This window comes from Pan troglodytes, chromosome 20 (assembly GCF_028858775.2).
Source record: "Pan troglodytes isolate AG18354 chromosome 20, NHGRI_mPanTro3-v2.0_pri, whole genome shotgun sequence".
Taxonomy (NCBI): domain Eukaryota; kingdom Metazoa; phylum Chordata; class Mammalia; order Primates; family Hominidae; genus Pan; species Pan troglodytes.
The window spans coordinates 6,617,890-6,637,653 of record NC_072418.2 but is presented as its reverse complement, the minus strand read 5'-3'; the positions used below and the strand labels follow the sequence as shown (position 1 = coordinate 6,637,653).

General features: G+C 54.5%; 1 protein-coding gene across 1 annotated transcript; it reads right to left on the bottom strand.

Moving 5' to 3' along the window:
* Nucleotides 1-9: 9 nt before the first annotated feature.
* Nucleotides 10-10,891, bottom strand: SHD (Src homology 2 domain containing transforming protein D). Its single transcript, XM_009434395.5, has 6 exons — nt 9,755-10,891; nt 7,165-7,270; nt 6,898-7,086; nt 5,239-5,362; nt 2,353-2,472; nt 10-287 (listed from the first exon to the last, which is right to left on the bottom strand). The coding sequence occupies exons 1-6, from the start codon at nt 10,049-10,051 to the stop codon at nt 101-103; spliced, it is 1,023 nt and encodes a 340-aa protein (XP_009432670.2). The 5' UTR covers nt 10,052-10,891; the 3' UTR covers nt 10-100.
* Nucleotides 10,892-19,764: the final 8,873 nt, after the last annotated feature.

The window sequence follows — 19,764 nt, the reverse complement described above, 5'->3', positions numbered from 1 at the left end:
ACACTAAGACAAACAATAACTTATTTATTTTCTAGGCCATGGGAGGGCTTTGGGATACGATTCTGGGCCCGAGGACTCAAAAGGGGGCCGAGGGTCACCGTCAGGGGGTCTGCGTGACCACGGGGTACAGCAGAGCCAGATGCTCGGCACCCTGCACCGGCAGTGGGCGTGAACTGTAGTGGAGGACGAGCTCGGGCACGCTGGGGAAGGGCCCGCTGTGTTGGCCCAGCACCACCTGGTTCTCACGGGTCCGTGCGAACTTCAGATGCAGGAAGCCCTGGCTGCTCCTGGGCGATGACGGAGAAAGGGACTCCTGAGCATCCCGGACCCACCCAGAAAGCCACCATCCCCAAAGCCACCTCCCACAGTGCCCAGGGCCAGGTGCTCGCGTGTCTCCAGTCTCTGGTAAACAGCAGTGTGGTGGCTGGTATACTCGCTCACACCTGTAATCTCAGTGATATGGGAAGCTGAGGCTGTAGGCTTACTCCAGGTCAGGCGTCAGAGACCAGCCTGGGCAACAGAGTGAGACCCCGTCTCCACCAAAAAACATTTAAAAATTAGGCGGGTGCGGTGGCTCACGCCTGTAATCCCAGCACTTTGGGAGGCCAAGTCAGGCAGATCACTTGAGGTCAGGAGTTGGAGACCAGCCTGGCCAACATGGTGAAACCCCGTCTCCACTAAAAATACAAAAATTAGCCGGGCGTGGTGGCGGGTGCCTGTGGTCCCAGCTACTCAAGAGGCTGAGGCATGAGAATCCCTTGAACCTGGGAGGCAGAGGCTGCAGTGAGCTGATATTGTGCCACTGCACCCCAGCCTGGGTGACAGAGTGAGACTCCGTCTCAAAATAATAATAATAAAAAAATAGGCTGGGCGCGGTGCTCATGCCTGTAATCACAGCACTTTGGGAGGCCAAGGCAGGCGGATCACGAGGTCAGGAGATCGAGACCATCCTGGCTAACACGGTGAAACCCCGTGTCTACTAAAAAATACAAAAAATTAGCTGGGCGTGGTGGCGGGCGCCTGTAGTCCCAGCTACTCGGGAGGCTGAGGCAGGAGAATGGCGTGAACCCGGGAGGCGGAGCTTGCAGTGAGCCGAGATCGTGCCACTGTACTCCAGCCTAGGCGACAGAGCAAGACTCTGTCTCAAAAAATAAATAAATAAATAAATAATAATAATAATAAGAGGCCAGGTGCAGTGACCCACACCTGCAATCCCAGCACTTTGGGAGGCCGAGTGAGGCGGATTGCTTGAGGCCAGGAGTTTGAGACCAGCCTGGCCAACATGGCGAAACCCTGTCTGTACTAAGAATACAAAAATTAGCCAGGTGTGGTGGCTCACACCTGTAATCCCAGCACTTTGGGAGGCTGAGGCGGGCGGATCACGAGGTCAGGAGATCGAGACCATCCTGGCTAACACAGTGAAACCCCATCTCTACTAAAAATACAAAAAAATTAGCCGGGCGTGGTGGTGGGCGCCTGTAGTCCCAGCTACTTGGGAGGCTGAGGCAGGAGAATGGCGTGAACCCGGGAGGCAGAGCTTGCAGTGAGCCCAGATCGCGCCACTGCACTCCAGCCTGGGTGACAGAGCTAGACTCCGTCTCAAAAAAGAAAAAAAAAAAAAAATTAGCTGGGCACGGTGGTGTGCGCCCAAAGTCTTCCGTCTCCCAGGTTCAAGCAATTCTCCTGCCTCAGCCTCCGAGGTAGCTGGAATTACAGGTATGCACCACTATGCCCAACTAATATTTGTATTTTTAGGAGAGAAGGGGTTTCACCATGTTGGCCAGGCTGGTCTCGAACTCCTGACCTCAAGTGATCCACCTTCCTCAGCCTTCCAAAGTGCTGGGATTACAGACGTGAGCCGCCGCGCTCAGCCCCAATCTCGTGCTTTTAGATCTTGCACTCAGACACCTAGCAGAATCTTAGGAGTGGTTTATAATTAGACAGACTTAGAATTTTAGGGACAGAAGTGCGTACAAACAGGGTCTCAACCTAAAATGCTTACAGGCACACCCTGAAATTTTGGCTTCAGATGGACACAAATTGATATACATCCATTTTTGGACAAGGGGAGTCCAGAGGAATCTTGTGCACCTAGTTCCTTGTCTTACCCAAGGCCTGGACCTCCTCGATGCCTTCCACTCCATCTTCTTGCATACCTCCAGCGATGGGGAGCTCATTCTCAATTGCAACCAGCTAATGGCCTCCCCGGAACTCCTAGAAGGCCCACCCACTGGCCTGGAAGCCCTTCCCTATGGCTGCGGGAGCGACACCCTCCCCTTCCCTCTGAATTAACCCAAAAGGGTGACTCACGCAATCCTGTGACCCTTCGTCCCTGTGAGGCTGAGTTCTCACCTGAGAGACAAGGAACAGTCCTGGGGGCTGGTCTCGCTGAGCCGCACTAGGTAGCTGCCTTCCTTGCAGAGGGACAGGAGGCTCTCTGCATCCGCCCTGTTCAGGGGGCCATGAAACCACCTAGCGAGTATGGACAGATGTCTCATCAAGGGCCGTTCCCTTCAAACACACTCTGGGGCCCTATAATCCCAGCACTTTGGGAGGCTGACGCGGGCGGATTGCCTGAGGTCAGGAGTTCGAAACCAGTCTCCCTAACATGGTGAAACCCCGTTTCTACTAAAAATACACAAAAAATTAGCCGGGCATGGTGGCGGGTGCCTGTAATCCCAGCTACTCAGGAGGCTGAGGTAGGGGAATTGCTTGAACCAGGGAGGTGGAAGTTGTGAGCTGAGATTACACCACTGCACTCCAGCCTGGGCAACAGAGTGAGACTCTGTCTCAAAACAAACAAACAAACAAACAAACAAAAAAACACACTCTGGGATCTGTTGGGTCACAGCTGGTGCATGGGCTTGTGGCATCTGGGCAAATGAAGAAGGACAATTCCCTTGGAGTTTTCTTTTTTCTTTTTTTTTGAGACAGAGTCTTGCTCTGTTGCCAGGTTGGAGTGCAGTGGTGCAATCTTGGCTCACCACAACCTCCGCCTCCCGGGTTCAAGCGATTCTCCTGCCTCAGCCTCCGGAGTAGCTGGAACTACAGGCGCATGGCACCACACATGGCTAATTTTTGCATTTTTAGTAGAGATGGGGTTTCACCATGTTGGCCAGGCTGGTCTCGAACTCCTAACCTCAGGTTATCTGCCCTCCTTGGCCTTCCAAAGTACTGGGATTACAGGCTTGAGCCACCATGCCCGGCCAATACCCTTGGATTTTTCAAGAGGAGCCCTGGTTATCGTACACTTGACATTGATCTTCACAGCCTCCTTTGTGTCCTTGTCAACTTCAACCACTTTCACAAAAGTGGTGCTTCATCTTGTACCTCACCCACCTGTCCCTTTCTGTTTTTTTCTTTTTCTTTCTTTTTCTTTTTCTTTTTTTTGAGACAGAGTCTCGCTCTGTCACCCAGGCTGGAGGGCAGTGGCGCGATCTCGGCTCACTGCAAGCTCCGCCTCCCAGGTTCACGCCATTCTCCTGCCTCAGCCTCCCGAGTAGCTGGGACTACAGGCGCCCGCCACCACGCCTGGCTAATTTTTTGCATTTTTCGTAAAGACGGGGTTTCACCATGTTAGTCAGGCTGGTCTCGATCTCTAACCTTGTGATCCGCCCACCTCGGCCTCCCAAAGTGCTGGGATAACAGGCGTGAGCCACCGTGCCTGGCCTAATGTTTTGCTTTAATGTGCTCACAAAGGGGTTTGCAGTAGCAAGCAACGTATCAAAGACAGAGAAGCACCAGAGCCTTTGCTGTTGTTCACAATGAAAGAAATCTGAAAAGAGAATAAGCACATATGGCATGCCTGTGGTCCCATGGAGAGGCTGAGGCTGGAGGATCGCTTGATCCCAGGAGTGCAGGGGTACAGTGAGCTGATTGTGCCACTGCACTTCAGCCTGGGCAACAGAGTGAGACCCTGTCTCAAAAAAAAAGAAAGAAAGAAAGAAAGGGCCAGGTGCGGTGGCTCATGGCTGTCATCCCAACACTTTGGGAGGCCAAGGCAGGCACATCACCTGAGGTCAGGAGTTTGAGACCAGCCTGGCTAACATGGTGAAACTCTGTCTCTACTAAAAATACAAAAATTAGCCAGGTGTGGTGCCAGGAGCCTGTATTCCCAGCTACTTGGGAGGCTGAGGCAAGAGAATTGCTTCAACCAGGGAGGCGGAGGTTGCAGTGAGCTGAGATTGTGTCATTGCACTCCAGCCTGGGCGACAAGAGCCAGGCTCTGTCAAAAAAAAAAAAGGGGGGGGGGAAAGGAAAAGAAAAGAAAGAGAAGAGAAGGAGGAAGGGCCGGGCGGGGTGGCTCACACCTGTAATCCCAGCACTTTGGGAGGCCCAGGTGGACGGATCATGAGATCAGGAGTTCCAGACCAGCCTGGCCAACATACTGAAACTCTGTCTCTACTGAAAATACAAAAATTAGCTAGGCGTGGTGGTGCACGCCTGTAGTCCCACCTACTCTGGAGGCTGAGGCAGGAGAATCGCTTGAACCTGTGAGATGGAGGTTGCAGTGAGCCGAGATCACGTCACTGCACTCCAGCCTGGGCGACACCGCAAGACTCTGGGAGGGAGGGAGGGAGCAAGAGAGGAAGAGAAAGAGAAAAAGAGAACAATCTTCACACCCTAGGCCTCAGAGTTAAATAGCCAGTTCTGTATTGCCCACCGAAGAGATTTAGGGGTGACTGTGACAACATGGTCTGGATTCTAGGGACTTGGGCACTCCCTCAAGGAGCGCCCAGGCTGGAAGGACACAGAGTCAGCGTCTCCCGGCTCACGTGCCACCCCAGCACGGAGCTGTGAGCCCACCAAAATCCTGCATCTCCTGGTTCCATCCCAAGAACCAAGAACTGGCTGAGAATGATTTCTGTCTCTTGGCTCTGAGGCTGTAAGCCCCACCCAAGTTAAGGAAGGAAATTTCCTTTTCTGTTTGAACCTGAGGCTCAGAGAGGTTAAGTGACTTGCCCCAGGCTACACAGCCAGGAGAGGAGAGCAGGAATGTGAACCCAGAACTTGATACCAAAGGGAAAGGGACCCCATAAGATTGTTTTGTGTCTAGCTGGGTGCCTGGCACGCAGCAGGCTCTGGAGCCCGTAAAGATTAGCTGAAGAAATAAGTGGATGAATGAATCGAAGTTCCCCCAGTTCCTCTAATCTGGGAAACGAAAAAACTTCTGCCTGATACATTGGAGTCTACAGATACGTTCAACGGGGCTCTTCCACCTTCAGCTTCCCCACTCACGGCTGTTTCTCCAGGGGCAGGGCTGGGTCCACACGCTCCGCAGGCTGGGGGCTTCTGGGCGGAGGTCTCCGGAGCTCCTTGGCTGAGCCTGGAGTCCTCTCCCATTCTGGACTGTCAAACTGCACTGGAAAGGAGATTTAGAGAGGAAAGTGTTAAGTCCAGCCTACCTTGGGGGGCGGGGCAGGGGCAAGCCAATGGAATCTCGGTAGAGAGGCCGGGTCAGCTTGGGACAACCTATCACAGCCCAGGGGCTGGGCTTAAGGCAGGGGCAGGATTGGCCACAGGTGCAACCTTTTGGCCTTCCTAAGAAATAGGTGGGGTCATTTATAAATCCGGTGGCAAGGAGCACAAGGGGCGTGGCTAGACGGGGTCGGTTCGAAGTTTCCAAAGAGGAGCCCTAGTCCCTAAACCCCTTCTGGGGTTCAGCCCAGACTGTGGCCAAGTCCTAAAACTAGAAAATCACCCCCAATCTACAGACAGGTGGACAAAGGCACTAAGCTCTAAATACCCTCCCAGTCATAAAACTTTGGGGGCAAAGTCGTGTTTGCACAACTCTTCCTGGTCCAAATTTTATTTATTTTATTTTATGTATTTGTTTATTTAGAGACAAAGTTTTGCTCTCGCTGCTCAGGCTGGAGTGCAATGGCACGATCTTGGCTCACCGCAACCTCCGCCTCCGGGTTCAAGCAATTCTCCTACCTCAGCCTCCTGAGTAGCTGGGATTACCGGTATGCACCACCACGCCCGACTAATTTTGCATTTTTAGTAGAGACGGGGTTTCTCCATGTTGGTCAGGCTGGTCTCGAACTCCTGACCTCAAATGATCCACCCGCCTCGGCCTCTCAAAGTGCTGGGATTACAGGCGTGAGCCACCGTGCCCGGCAATTATTTTATTTTTTAAAACTGATTTTATCGTGATCTCTTTTACAGAAGAGAAAACTAAGGTTCAGAGGCTTCTCCAAGCTCATCCAATTCAGCTGGAAATTCACCTGTAGTTTACTAGCAGCTATTAAGAAATGCTGCCCGGGGCGGGGGCGCGGTGGCTCACGTCGGTAATCCCAGCACTCTGGGAGGCTGAGGCGGGTGGATCACAAGATCAGAAGATCGAGACCATCCTGGCTGACACGGTGAAACCCCGTCTCTACTAAAAATACAAAAAATTAGCCGGGCGTGGTGGCAGGCGCCTGTAGTCCCAGCGACTCGGGAGGCTGACGCAGGAGAATGGCGTGAACCCAGGAGGCGAAGCTTGCAGTGAGCCGAGATCACGCCACTGCACTCTAGCCTGGGCGACAGAGTAAGACTCCGCCTGGAAGAAAAACGAAAGAAAAATAAAAAATAAAATAAATAAAGAAATGCTGTGCCTGCCACCTCCATATTCTATTCTAAAAGCAAGCCATATTCCTCTCCCCACACCACGCTGAGCAGGATAAGTAGGTTCCATTCCACTCTAAAAAGTGTTTGCGTTTCCAAGGAAGATGCAGGTTGTCTTGGAAGAAAGAATTTAGGACTATCAGTCATTCACACTCTAGTGAGAATTAACAAACTACAAAAGTGACAAGTAATTGGACTCTACTTTGTAAACTGAAACAGGAGACATGACCAGATGAGGAAATGCAGGGATGGGGCATTCAGATGTCAGAGTGTGGGTCTGAGAAGCACCTGCAAACGCCCTGGAGATGTGGTCTTTCTTCCACTCCCAGGGCTGATCATACTCATCTGCTGGCCGTTCATCTTCCTGGGGCATCCGGCTCTGCCGAGGCTTCTGCCCAGAAGGGGGTCCATCTGCTGTCTCTGGGTCCTGTTCCTCATAAGGGGTGTCATAGAGCTGCACCCCTCTGCCGGGAAGTTCTAGGAGGCCAGGGACACTGTTCAGCTCCTGCTCCCATCTGGGACCCTGTCACCTTCCCCCAAGCCGTGCCTACTCACCACTCATGACCCATTGGGCATCGTAGGGCTCCATGTACCCATCATCCGGGGGTGCAGGATGAGGCTGAGCATCAAAGGGGTCTGAATACTCAGTGTCGGCTTCCAGCTGCAGAGAGAAGGAAGGGGAGAAGACAAGGACTCAGAGGGGCTTCCCTGCTAATTGATGCTGCACCTCTTGCCTGCCCACAGGGCCATCTGACACCTCTCCAAGAGTTTTTATTTTTTTATTATTTATTTATTTATTTTTATTTTTATTTTTTGAGAAGGAGTCTCGCTCTGTCACCCAGGCTGGAGTGCAGTGGCGGGATCTGGGCTCACTGCAAGCTCTGCCTCCTGGGTTCACGCCATTCTCCTGCCTCAGCCTCCCGAGTAGCTGGGACTACAGGTGCCCGCCACCATGCCTGGCTAACTTTTTGTAGAGATGGGGTTTCACCGTGTTAGCCAGGATGGTCTCGATCTCCTGACCTCGTGATCTGCCCACCTCGGGCTCCCAACGTGCTGGGATTACAGGCGTGAGCAACCGCGCCAGCTGAGTTTCATTTATTTATTTATTTATTTTGAGATGGAGTCTTGCTCCGTTGCCCAGGCTAGAGTGCGGTGGTGTGATCTCGGCTCACTGCAACCTCCGACTCCCGGGATCAAGCAATTCTCCTGCCTCAGTCTCTGGAGTAGCTGGAATTATAGGTGCCGGCCACCACACCTGGCTAATTTTTGCATTTTTAGTAGAGACAGGGTTTCACCATGTTGGCCAGGCTGGACCTCAGATGATCCGCCCGCTTCAGCCTCTCAAAGTGCTGGGATTACAGGCATGAGCCACCGTGCCTGGCCTCTCCAAGAGTTCTTTTTGGGGGTTGGAGAGGGAGTCTGTTACCCAAAAGTGCTCACAGACAGAGGCTGGCTTCCCACGTCTCCCTCTGTCTTGATCCCATTTCCCCAGCACAGACACCTGCCTCCCTCCTTCGCCCACTTCAGTGCTTCTCCGTGCACTATTGTCAAGGATTTACCTTTGTTGATTTGTAATACCAACACGTAATAAGTACACCATTCCCCTTTTCCAGACAAGGAAGCCAAGGCACAGAGACAGCAAGTGTTTTGCTTAGGGACACACAGCTGGTAAGTAAGAGGCCGAGTCTGATCCCGGCTGACTGGTTTCCTCGAGTCCCTGGCTCTTCTTACCAACGTCTTACTTCTTATTTATTTATTTATTGAGACAGAGTCTTGCTCTTGTCACCCAGGCTGGAGTGCAGTGGCGCGATGTTGGCTCATTGCAACCTCCACCTCCTGGGTTCAAGCAATTCTCCTGCCTCAGCCTCAGGAGTAGCTGGGATTATAGGCGCACGCCACATTGCCTGGTTAATTTTTGCATTTTTGGTAGAGATGGGGTTTCACTGTGTTGGCCAGGCTGGTCTGGAACTCCTGACCTCAGGTGATCCACCTGCCTTGGCCTCCCAAAGTGCTGGGATTACAGGTGTGAGACACCACACCCAGCCTTTTTTTTTTTTTGAGACAGAGTGTTGCTCTGTTACCCAGGCTGGAGTGCAGTGGCGCAATCATGACTCACTGCAGCTTTGACCTTCTAGGCTCAAGTGATCCTCCTGCCTCAGCCTCCTGAGTAGCTGGGACTATGGTGTGCACCACCACAACTAGCTAACGTTTTGATTTTTTTTTGTAGAGACAAGGTCTCACTCTGTTAGCCCGGGCTGGTCTCGAACTCCTGGGCTCAAGCAATCCTCCCACCTCGACCTCCCAAAGTGCTGGAATTACAGGCATGAGTTACTGCACCCGGTGGCCTGGGTTCAAATCCTAGTAAGCTAGAACCCCGTGAGACCTTAGCCAAGTCACTGCCGTTCTGCGAGCCTCAGTTTCGCTTCTGCAAAATGGGAACATAGTGGTAGGAAGGGCAGCATCACCGGGAGGATATTTAGGTGCCCAGCAGGGGAGCAACTCACTCAGATCTATTTTAGGAAGATCCCACCAGGTTCGAAGAGGAAGGGGTGCTGAGGGGAGGGGGCTGGGGGACTGCAGGGGATGACCATGGAGGAGGAGGAGGACCCGGAGACCAAGCAGGGTGGTCAGAGAGGCAGAAGGACAACCAGCAATATGCATTGAAAAGGGACAGATATCCACCGGGCGCAGTGACTCACACCTGTAATCCCAGCACTTCAGGAGGCGGAGGCGGGAGGATCACCTGAGGTCAGGAGTTTGAGTCCAGCCTGGCTAACATGGTGAAACCAGTCTCTACTGAAAATACAAAAATTAGCCGGGTGTGGTGGCACACACCTGTAATCTCAGCTACTGGAGAGGCTGAGGCAGGAGAATCGCTTGAACCCCAGGAGGTGGAGGTTGCAATGAGCCGAGATCCCACCATTGCACTCCAGCCTGGGTGACAGGGGGAGACTGTCTCAAAATAAATAAATACATAAAAATAACAGACTTCCCCAAGCAGGTGGAGGTCTGGAGGACTGGGAAGGGTCTGTCTGGTGCCCCAGTCCCCTCCTGTGATCACACATAAAATAAGCTCTCCACGATCCAGACAGCCCATCCTGAGCCTCCCCTCCACCCAGTCTCCCCAGGCCACCCAGCCACGCACCTCCTCCCCGGGGCCGCCCAGAAGGGCCTTGGCTCTGGCCATATCCGCAGCCTCCACCTTGATGAGCCGGTGCTTGGGAGAACCATACTTGGCATCTCCGGGGTTCCTGGAGTCCCCAGGGCCCGCGGGGTCCGGCTCCAAGCGGCTCTCCGCGTCCTCATAGGGGTCCTCGAAGTCCAGGTTCTTCTGCGCGCGGTAGGCCCTCAGGATGTCGCTCTCGGTGTAGTCCGGGGTGGGCGGCTGCGGAGGGGGCCTCCGACCCCCAAAGCTCAGGTAGTCCCGTAGCCACTTGGCCATTTGGGCGCCTGTCACCCCAATCGGGCCACTGTCAGAGGGGCCCCCACATGCCCTTCTCCGGGCCCCTTTCCCCAAGGAGGAGGAGGAGAAGGTGGAGAGGAAGGGAAGAGCAGGGAAGGAGGAGAAAGATCAGGTGCGCCCTTTGGCGGGGCTCTGGATGGATAGAGGGAAGGAAAAGGTGAACGAGGGGGAGGAAAAGGAGGCGACAGAGGAGGGAGGAAGAGAAGCCCGCCTTAGCCCAGCTTGGGAAGCACCGCGGGGGAAGGGGGGGGGCCTCGCAGGGCCCTGAACGCCGCGCGCTGGGGGCTAGGGCGAGGGGCATCCGCGGAGGCGCGCGGAGTTTCCGCGGGCAGCGCGGTTCCCTGGAGCGACACGGCCGCCCGCCGCCTCCAGGAAGCTCCGGGATCCCTTCCTGGGGTCGGGAGATCCGGGCCAGCGCCACCTGCGGACGCTCCCGGCCCCTCTCCCAGCCCGGACGCCTGGGTTCTCAGCGCAGCGGGCGGGCTCCCCAGGGGCGCGGGCGCCGCGCGCAAAGTTGGGCCGCGGAGACTGTGACCCCGGCGGGACGCATCCTTTGTCGCGCTCCTCTCGGCTCAGCGGGGAGCCCCCAATCCCGCGGCCCCCGCCGCCTCGATCCGGCCCCAGCCACCCGCACAAAGGGAAATAAAAACCTCCTCCAATCCCCCTTCACGCTTTCGGAGAGACTTTCCCCGCCGCCGCCGGGAGGTGGGACGCTGGGGAGGGGGGCGCGCAGGAGGACGCCCCGGTTCCCACCAGCCCCGGGCCGCGTCCCGGGCAGCAGCGTCAAGGCTCCCCCACCTCCCCTCCGCCGCGTCCCCCGCCCCTCCCCTCCCCCTGCGCTCCCCTCGGAGGTGACTGAGACCTTCAGCTGTTCTGGGGAGGGAGGGAGCCGCTGCCCGCGGAGGGAAGGGGGGCTGGGGGCGGGAGTCGCCGGGGCCGAGGCCGCGGCAGCTGGACACTGACCGGGACGCCCGAGACTGGCCGTAGCGAGCGCGGAGCGCGGGAGGTGGGGAGCAGCTGGGAGTGACACTGCTGGGGAGGGGAGGGGAGAGGGAGAAGGAGGGGAGGGGGAAATTGCCCAGGAAATGGGGGACTGCACTTGACCGCCAAAAGGGGTGAAATTGACCAGCAGAGGGGGTGGGAATGACCGCCAGTGAGGGTCGAAATGGAACCGATGTCTGGCGGTGAAACGGCCCGGGAGAGTGGGGGTGTGCAAATTGGTGGAGAGGTCACTGGCTGAAATTGATATTGACGCAGCAGAAGGAAGGGGGGGCAAAGGAAGGGAGGGTGCGGATCGGGCTTCCCCTCCCCCAAGAGGGCTCTGCTCTGTGCCCGGCTCCCGCCCCAGAGGACTAATTGCGGGCAGGGGGAGGGTTGGGGGCAGCTGGCCTGGGGAAGGGAGATGGTATCTGTGCCTGGCGCCTGTCCTCTGCATCTGTCCTTTTGTGGCTTCTGGGGGCGGGGTGGGGGGGGCGGTGGCGGGAAGAGGGGCAGAAGTGAGAGGGGTCTGGCCTGAACTGGCTGCCTGTTGTCAGCTGTCGTTGTCTGAGGGTGAGGGCACTGAGAGGTTTGGGGGGTGGGAGAGGAAAAGGGAGCCACTGGCCAATTTTCCAGTGCAGAACCGTTTTTTTCTTTCCCCATAAGGGGGCTTGCCCAGTTCCTCCTAATGACTGGAGTGAGAGAGGGGTGGTCAGGAAGGATGGGACCCCAGATTCTCTCCTCTTGTGGCCAGCCCCCTGGTCGGGCACAGGTCATAGCTTGGAGAGCACAGTTGGAGGACAAGACAGAAGTCAGAACCAACACTGCTATGACTGGGGCCTCCTGGCAGCCCGGCGGGGCTGAGGGCAGGGTCTGTCACTCCCTGAGTCTTGGTTTTCCTTATTTGAAAGATGTGGTTTCTAACAGGAAAACCCAGACAGCTCTAGGAAGGATTCCAGGAGGGACCGAGCTATCACCTGGCTTCCTCATTTTATGGATGGGGAAACCGAGGCACAGAGATGGGAGGGCCTTGTTCAGAGCCACTCCACAGCTGATTCTGCCTGGACATCGCCATGGGGCCTGGCCTAGGGTGGCACTGGAGTCTCTCTTTTTATTTTTTTGAGACGGAGCCTTGCTCTGTCGTCCAGGCTGGAGTGCAGTGTTGCGATCTCAGCTCACTGAAACCTCCACCTCCCAGGTCCAACCAATTCTCCTGCCTCAGCCTCCTGAGTAGCTGGGATTACTGCCACCACGCCCAGCTAATTTTTATATAATTTTATATTTTTAGTAGAGATGGGGTTTCACCACATTGGCCAGGCTGGTCTGGAACTCCTGACCTCAGGTGATCTGCCGGCCTCGGCCTCCCAAAGTGCTCTTCATGGAAACGGTTCTGCAACTCTTCTCCACGATGAGCTCCATTATCCAGATGGGAAAACTGAGGCCTGGAGCCAACAAGGCAAAGCCCCTGAAGGATGCAGGCGTCTAGACCCTTCTGTTCCTCCCCTTCCCTGCACTGGCTGTGGCCCCCAACACAGACCTGTTGAACTCCTTCCTCCCTCCTGAAGTGCATGGCCACCCCCGCTTCCCCCCACCCTTTCAGATCAGCGACAAGGCTGCGTCCCTGGGGGCGGCCAGGGAGCACAGCGGGTAATTGTCCTGCTTTCTGTCAGCCGCAAGGCAATTCCGGGCCACGGGGATGAGCTGTTGACAGATCTCATCAAATCCAAGTCGTCTCCCTGCCGGATAAAACTAGATGTCTGAGGTATAAATATTTGAAAGGGGCCTTCTAATTACAGTCTGTGTCAGGAATAGCAATTAGAGGCCCCGGGGCCAGAATCAAACGGCATTTGACTTTCCTGTGCTTTGGAGCTGGCTTCTCCTGGGGCTGCACCCCCACCCTACCCCAAGGAGGGGAGTGGGGAGAGGCTGGCGGGGAGAGGCTGGCCGGGAGAGGCAGGAGGATTAGGTAGAAGAGAAAGAGATCCAGGCTGGGGGTCCAGTCACCTTCCCCTGTGACCTTGAATCAGCCACGTAACCTTGTGAGATTTGGATTTTTCTTTTCTCTTTTTTTTTTTTTGAGACAGGGTCTCTCACTCTGTTGCCCAGGCTGGAGTTGCAATCACAACTCACTGCAGCCTCACATTCAACATCCTGGGCTCAAATGATCCTCCCATCTCAGCCTCCTGGTAGCTAGGACCACAGGTGCACACCACAACACCCGGCTTTTTTTCTTTCTTTTTTCTTTTTCTTACGCAGAGTCTCGCTTTGTTGCCCGGGCCTGGAGTGCAGTGGTGCGATCTCGGCTCACTGCAAGCTCCGCCTCCTGGGTTCACACCATTCTCCTGCCTCAGCCTCCCGAGTAGCTGGGACTACAGGCACCCGCCACCATGCCCGGCTACTTTTTTGTATTTTTAGTAGAGATGGGGTTTCACTGTTAGCCAGGATGGTCTCGATCTCCTGACCTTGTGATCCGCCCGCCTCGGCCTCCCAAAGCGCTGGGATTACAGGCGTGAGCCACCGAGTCCGGCCGCTTTTTTTTTTTTTTGAGGCCGAGTCTCGCTCTGTCGCCCAGGCTAAAGTGCAGTGGCATGATCTCGGCTCACCGCAAGCTCCGCCTCCCAGGTTCAAGCGATTCTCCTGCCGCAGCCTCCCAAGTAGCTGGGATTACAGACGCCCGCCACCACGCCCAGCTAATTTTTATATTTTTAGTAGAGATGGTGTTCCACCATGTTGGCCAGGGTGCTGTCAAACTCCTGACCTCGTGATCCGCCCGCCTTGGCGCCCCCAAAGTGCTGAGATTACAGGAGTGAGCTGCTATCCACGGCCTTGTTGCTTTTTTTTTTTTTTAAAGATACAATTCACATTGGCTGGGTGCAGTGACTCACACCTATAATCCCAGCACTTTGGGAGGCTGAGGTGGGCAGATGACCTGAGGTCGGAGCTCGAGACCAGCCTGGCCAACATGGTAAAACCCCGTCTCTACTAAAAATACAAAAATTAGCCAGGCGTGGTGGCGGGCGCCTGTAATCCCAGCTACTCGGGAGGCTGAGGCAGGAGAATCACCTGAACTCGGGAGGCGGAGGTTGCAGTGAGCCGAGATTGAGCCACTGCACTCCAGCCTGGGCAACAGAGCGAGACTCTATCTCAAAAAAACAAAAAACCTAACTCACATATCCTACAGTTCACCCATTTAGAGTGTACAATTCAGTGGTTTCTCCTGTGTCCACAAGGTTGTGCGACCATCACCCCTAATTCCTGAACATTTTCGTCACCTCCAAAAGAAACCTCACACCCAGTTAGCTGTCACTCCCCATCTCTCCAAATCCCCAGCTCCTGGTAAACACAAATCCACTTCCTGCCTCTGTGGATGGGCCTGTCCTGGACATTTCATAGAAATGGGATCACACACTTTGTGGCCTTCTGTGTCTGGCGTTTCTCACTGAGCGTGATGTCCTCAAGCTGCGTCCATTCTGGGGCCTGTGGGTTTTTTGTTTCTTTGTTTTTTGTTTGTTTTTTTGAGACAGAATCTTGCTCTGTCACCAGGCTGGAGTGCAATGGGCACGATCTCAGCTCACTGCAACCCCCACCTCCCGAGTTCAAGCGATTCTCCTGCCTCAGCCTCCCAAGAAACTGGGACTACAGGCGTGTGCCACCACGCCCAGCTAATTTTTGTATTTTTAATGGAGACAGGGTTTCACCATGTTGGCCAGGATGGTCTCGATCTCTTGACCTCATGATCCGCCTGCCTCGGCCTTCCAAAGTGCTGGGATTACAGGCGTGAGCCACCGCACCTGGCCAGGCCTGTGTTTTTTAATTTTTAAAATTCTTCTAGAGGGCTGGGTGTGGTGGCTCACACCTGTAATCCCGCCACTTGCAGAGGCTGAGTTGGGTGGATCACCTGAGGTCAGGAGTTCGAGGCCAACATGGTGAAACCCCGTCTCTACTAAAAATACAAAAATTAGCCAGGCTTGGTGGCAGGCACATTGTAATCCCACCTACTCAGGAGGCAGAGATTGGAGAATCGCTTGAACCTGAGAGGCAGAGGTTGCAGTGAGCTGAGATCGTGCCACTGCACTCCAGCCTGGGCAATAGAGTGAGACTCCATCTCGGAAAAAAAAAATCTTTTTTTCTAGAATTGGGATCTTGCAATGTTGCCCAGGCTGGTCTTGAATTCCTGGCCTCAAGTGATCCTCCTGCCTCGGTCTCCCAAAGCTTTGGGATTACAGGTGAGAGCCACTGCACCCAGCCATCTTTATTTTTTTTTTGAGACAGAGTCTCACTCTGTTGCCTAGGCTAGAGTGCAGTGGCATAATCTTGGCCCACTGCAACTTCTGCCTCCTGGGTTCAAGCGATTCTCCTGCCTTAGCCTCCCAAGTAGCTGGGACTACGGGTGTGTGCCACTGCACTTAGCTAATTTTTTATTTTTAGTAGAGACAGGATTTCACCACATTGGCCAGGCTGGTCTTGAACTCCTGACCTCTGGTGATACGCCAGCCTTGGCCTCCCAAAGTGCTGGGATGACAGGCGTGAGCCACCGCACCTGGCCAGCTCTGCCTTTTTTTTTTTTTGAGATGGAGTTTCACTCTTGTTGCCCAGGCTGGAGTGCAGTGGCATGACCTTGGCTCACTGCAACCTCCCGCTTCTGGTTTCAAGCGATTCTCCTGCCTCAGTCTCTGGAGTAGCTGGGATTACAGGTGCATGCCACCATGCCTGGCTAATTTTTGTACTTTTAGTAGAGACGGGGTTTCACCATGTTGGCCAGGCTGGTGTTGAACTCCTGACCTTGTGATCCGCCCGCCTTGGCCTCCCAAAGTGCTGGGATTACAGGCATGAGCCACTGTGCCCAGCCAGCTCTGCCCTTTTTTTTTTTTTTTTTTTTTGCGATGGAGTCTCGCTCTGTCGTCCAAGCTGGAGTGCAGTGGCGCAATCTTGGCTTCATCGTGTTAGCTAGGATGGTCTCGATCTCCTGATCTCGTGATCCGCCCGCCTCGGCCTCCCAAAGTGCTGGGATTACAGGTATGAGCCACCGCGCCTGGCCAGCTCTGCCTTTCTTAACTCATGGTCTGATGGCAGAGGCATGGCCTTGTCCACAGAAGCCCCCAGTCTGATGGAAGAGTTGTGGCTCTGACTTCAGGAGCTTCCATTTGATGGGAGAGATATGGCCCTACCTTGAGGGGTTCCCACTCTGAGGAAGGAGACGTGAACCTATCTTCAGTCTGATGGGGGAGGCAGGTTCAACCTTCTGCAGGAGACATAGCCTTGACTTCAAGGGTCCCAGAGTAATGGAGGAGACATAGGCCTGCCTTCAAGAGTCCCCAGTCTGATGAGGGAGGCATAGTCCAAACTTCAAGCGTCCCCAGTCTGATGGGGGAGGTATGGTGTAAATTTCAAGGGCCCAGTCCAACACAGGAGGCATGGCCCTAACTAACTTACAAGGTCCCAGTCTGCTGGAGGAGAAGCGAGCCTTCCTTCTAGGGGCCCCTACCTGATGGGGGAGGCACGATCCAGCCCTTCCAGGGCTCCAGTCTGACACGCAGGCACAGCCCAGCTCTTGGGGTTGCAGTGGGGTGGGTGACCAAAGGCGTAGCCTTGGAGCCTGGAGATTCATACCCAGGCCCTGTCCCTCCCTCACCCTGGAGGTCGAGGAGTCTCCCTTACCTGTAAATGGGGCAGCAACAGAGCGTGTGCCCGGGGGGTGTTTGTGGACTGAGTGGGTGGTGTCACCCCATTCCCAGATAAGGAAACAGGCTCAGGGAGCCCCAAGTTCACACTGGAACTGGCAAAAGCTGGGGAAATGGCGTGGCCCCTCTTCTCCTGTAAGCCCGGGCTGGGGCGGCAGTGGGCTCCAGCAGAAGGGGCCCCCATCGCCCCTCCTCCCCATCCCTCTGATGTGCTCCGGCAGCCAGGCAGCCCCGGAGGAGCTGATGGAGGAGATCTCAGATGAAGGCTGACAGCTCCCGAAGACAGGATGACAGACGCGGGCTGGTGGGGAACGGGTACTGTCGGCAGGGATGGGGGAAGGGCAGGCTTCAGAGGGTGAGGGTAGGGGGCCCTGAGAGGTGGGGCAGGGCAGGGAGGGGTCCCCCGCTGGTCAGGAGGGACAGAGCCCGATGCATGGCTGTGCCTGCTCCTCTACTCCCTCAGTCCTGGGAACCCCCAGGAGAGAACTGGGGGCTGAGAGCAGAATTGCCCCCAGGACACAGGGTGAGCGAACAAAGCTTCTCAGGGGGAAAAAAAAAGAAATAAAAATAAAATTGCAGTGGTGTATGGAGGAGTGGGGTGTGAGAGGGGAGGAGGTGAAACCTGGGGCTCCCTGAGCCTGTTTCCTCATTGGGGAAAGGGGTGATGCCCCCTCAACCCACTTGCGAGCACCCACGATGTGCCAGCTGGTTTTGGGGTGCTGGGATGCACCAATTTTTTTGAGATGGAGTCTCACTCTGTTGCCCAAGCTGGATGGAGTGCAATGGCATAATCTTGGCTCACTGCAACCTCTGCCTCCTGGATTCAAGTTATTCTCCTGCCTCGGCCTCTGGAGTAGCTGGGATTACAGGCATCTGACCCACGCCCGGCTAATTTTTGTATTTTTAGTAGAGACAGAGTTTCACCATGTTGGGCAGGCTGGTCTCGAACTCCTGACCTCAGGTGATACACCTACCTCAGCCTCTGAAAGTGCTGGGATTACAGGTGTGAACCGCTGCGCCCGGCCCGAATAAACTTCTACTGTTTATAATTTACCCAGTCTGTGGTGTTCTGTGAAAGCAGCAGCAAATGGACAAAACACAAGCTGCAGACAAGGTCTGTGTAGGTAAGAAACTGAGAGTGTCTTCTGGCCAACAGCCATGAGGGACTGAATTCTGTCAACAACCACAAAGGTTTGGAAGCAGTTCCTTCCCCAGTTGAGCCTTCAGATGACACCCCAGCCTGGGCCTGTGTCTTTTTTTTTTTTTTTTTCTTTGAGACGGAGTCTCGCTCTGTCCCCCTGGCTGGAGTGCAGTGGTGCAATCTTGGCTCACTGCAACCTCTGCCTCCTGGGTTCAAGTGATTCTCCTGTCTCAGCCTCCCAAGTAGCTGGAATTACAGGCATGTACCACCATGCCCAGCTAATTTTTGTACTTTTTTGTAGTGACAGGGTTTTGCCATGTTGGCCAGGCTGGTCTTGAACTCATGACCTCAAGTGATCCGCCCGCCTTGGCCTCTGAAAGTGGTGGGATTACAGCCATGAGCCACTGTGCCCAGCCTGGCCTCTGTCTTGGTTGCATTCTTGCTAAACCTTAAAGCGGGAGACCCAATGAAACCACACCCAGCTCTATGTTGTTTTTAAGTTGTTCAGTTTTGGTATAATTTGTTATGCAGCACCAGAAAACAGAGTGAGAGATGGGCAATAAACACGCCCCCAAGGCATCCCCTCTGCATCTCCTTAGAACACACTCACCTGCTTTATTTTCACCACCTTCGGTATACATTATTTATTTGTATGTTATTGTAAAAATATATAATACATAAAAGTTTTTTGGGGGCCGGGTGCGGTAGCTCACGCCTGTAATCCCAGCAGTTTGGGAGCTGAGGCGGGCGAATCACTTGAAGTCAGGAGTTCGAGACCAGCCTGGCAACATGGCAAAACCCCATCTCTACTAAAAATACAAAAATTAAGCCAGGCAGGGTGGCGCGTGCCTGTCATCCCAGCTACTCTGGAGGCTGAGTCAGGAGAATCGCTTGAACCCGGGAGGCGGAGGTTGCAGTGAGCCGAGATCCTGCCACTGCACTCCAGCGAGGGTGATAGAGTGAGATGCTGTCTCAAAAAAAAAAAAAAAAAAAAAAAATTAAAATTAAAATAAGAACGGGTGTTGGAAGTGGGAGTTCAACTTTGTTTCTGCCAAATGCTCAGGGAACATTTGATAAACACAGGTTCCTTCCTTCCCTCTGCCAACTCCTTCTGCTGCCCCCGCCGAGGAGGGGAACTTCCCAGCCAGAGCTTTCTACTCATAAAGCCAGTGAGTCCCATCCTTGTTGAGTATGTAGAGCGCAGCCCCTTTGAAGGCAAATTGTAGCATCTTTTTTTTTTAATTAATTATTTTTTGAGATGGAATCTCACTCTGTTGCCCAGGCTGGAGTGCAGTGGCATGATCTCAGCTCACTGCAACCTCCACCTTCCAGGTTCAAGTGATCCTCCTGCCTCAGCCTACCAATTAGCTGGGATTACAGGTGCCCGCCACCACATCTGACTAATTTTTTTATTTTTAGTGGGGCGGGGGGGAGTCTCACCATGTTGGCCAGGCTGGTCTTGAATTCCTGACCTCAGGTGATCTGCCTGCCTCAGCCTCCCAAAGTGCTAAGATTACAGGCCTGAGTCATTGTGCCCTGCCTGTACAATCTTTTTTTTTGTTTGTTTGAGACAGAGTCTCCCTCTGTTGCCCAGGCTAGAGTGCAGTGGTGTGATCTTGGCTCACTGCAACCTCCACCTCCCAGGTTCAAGCAATTCTCTGCCTCAGCCTCCCCAGCAGCTGGGATTACAGGTGCCTGCCACCACGCCCAGCTAATTTTTGTGTTTTTAGTAGAGACGGGTCTCACCATCTTGGCCAGGCTGGTCTTGAACTCCTGACCTCAGGTGATCTGCCTGCCTCAGCCTCCCAAAGTGCAGGGATTACAGGCGTGAGACACTGCACCAGCCTGGAATCTTTTAAAGTGAACAATATGAACCTTCTTCGAGTAGGCAG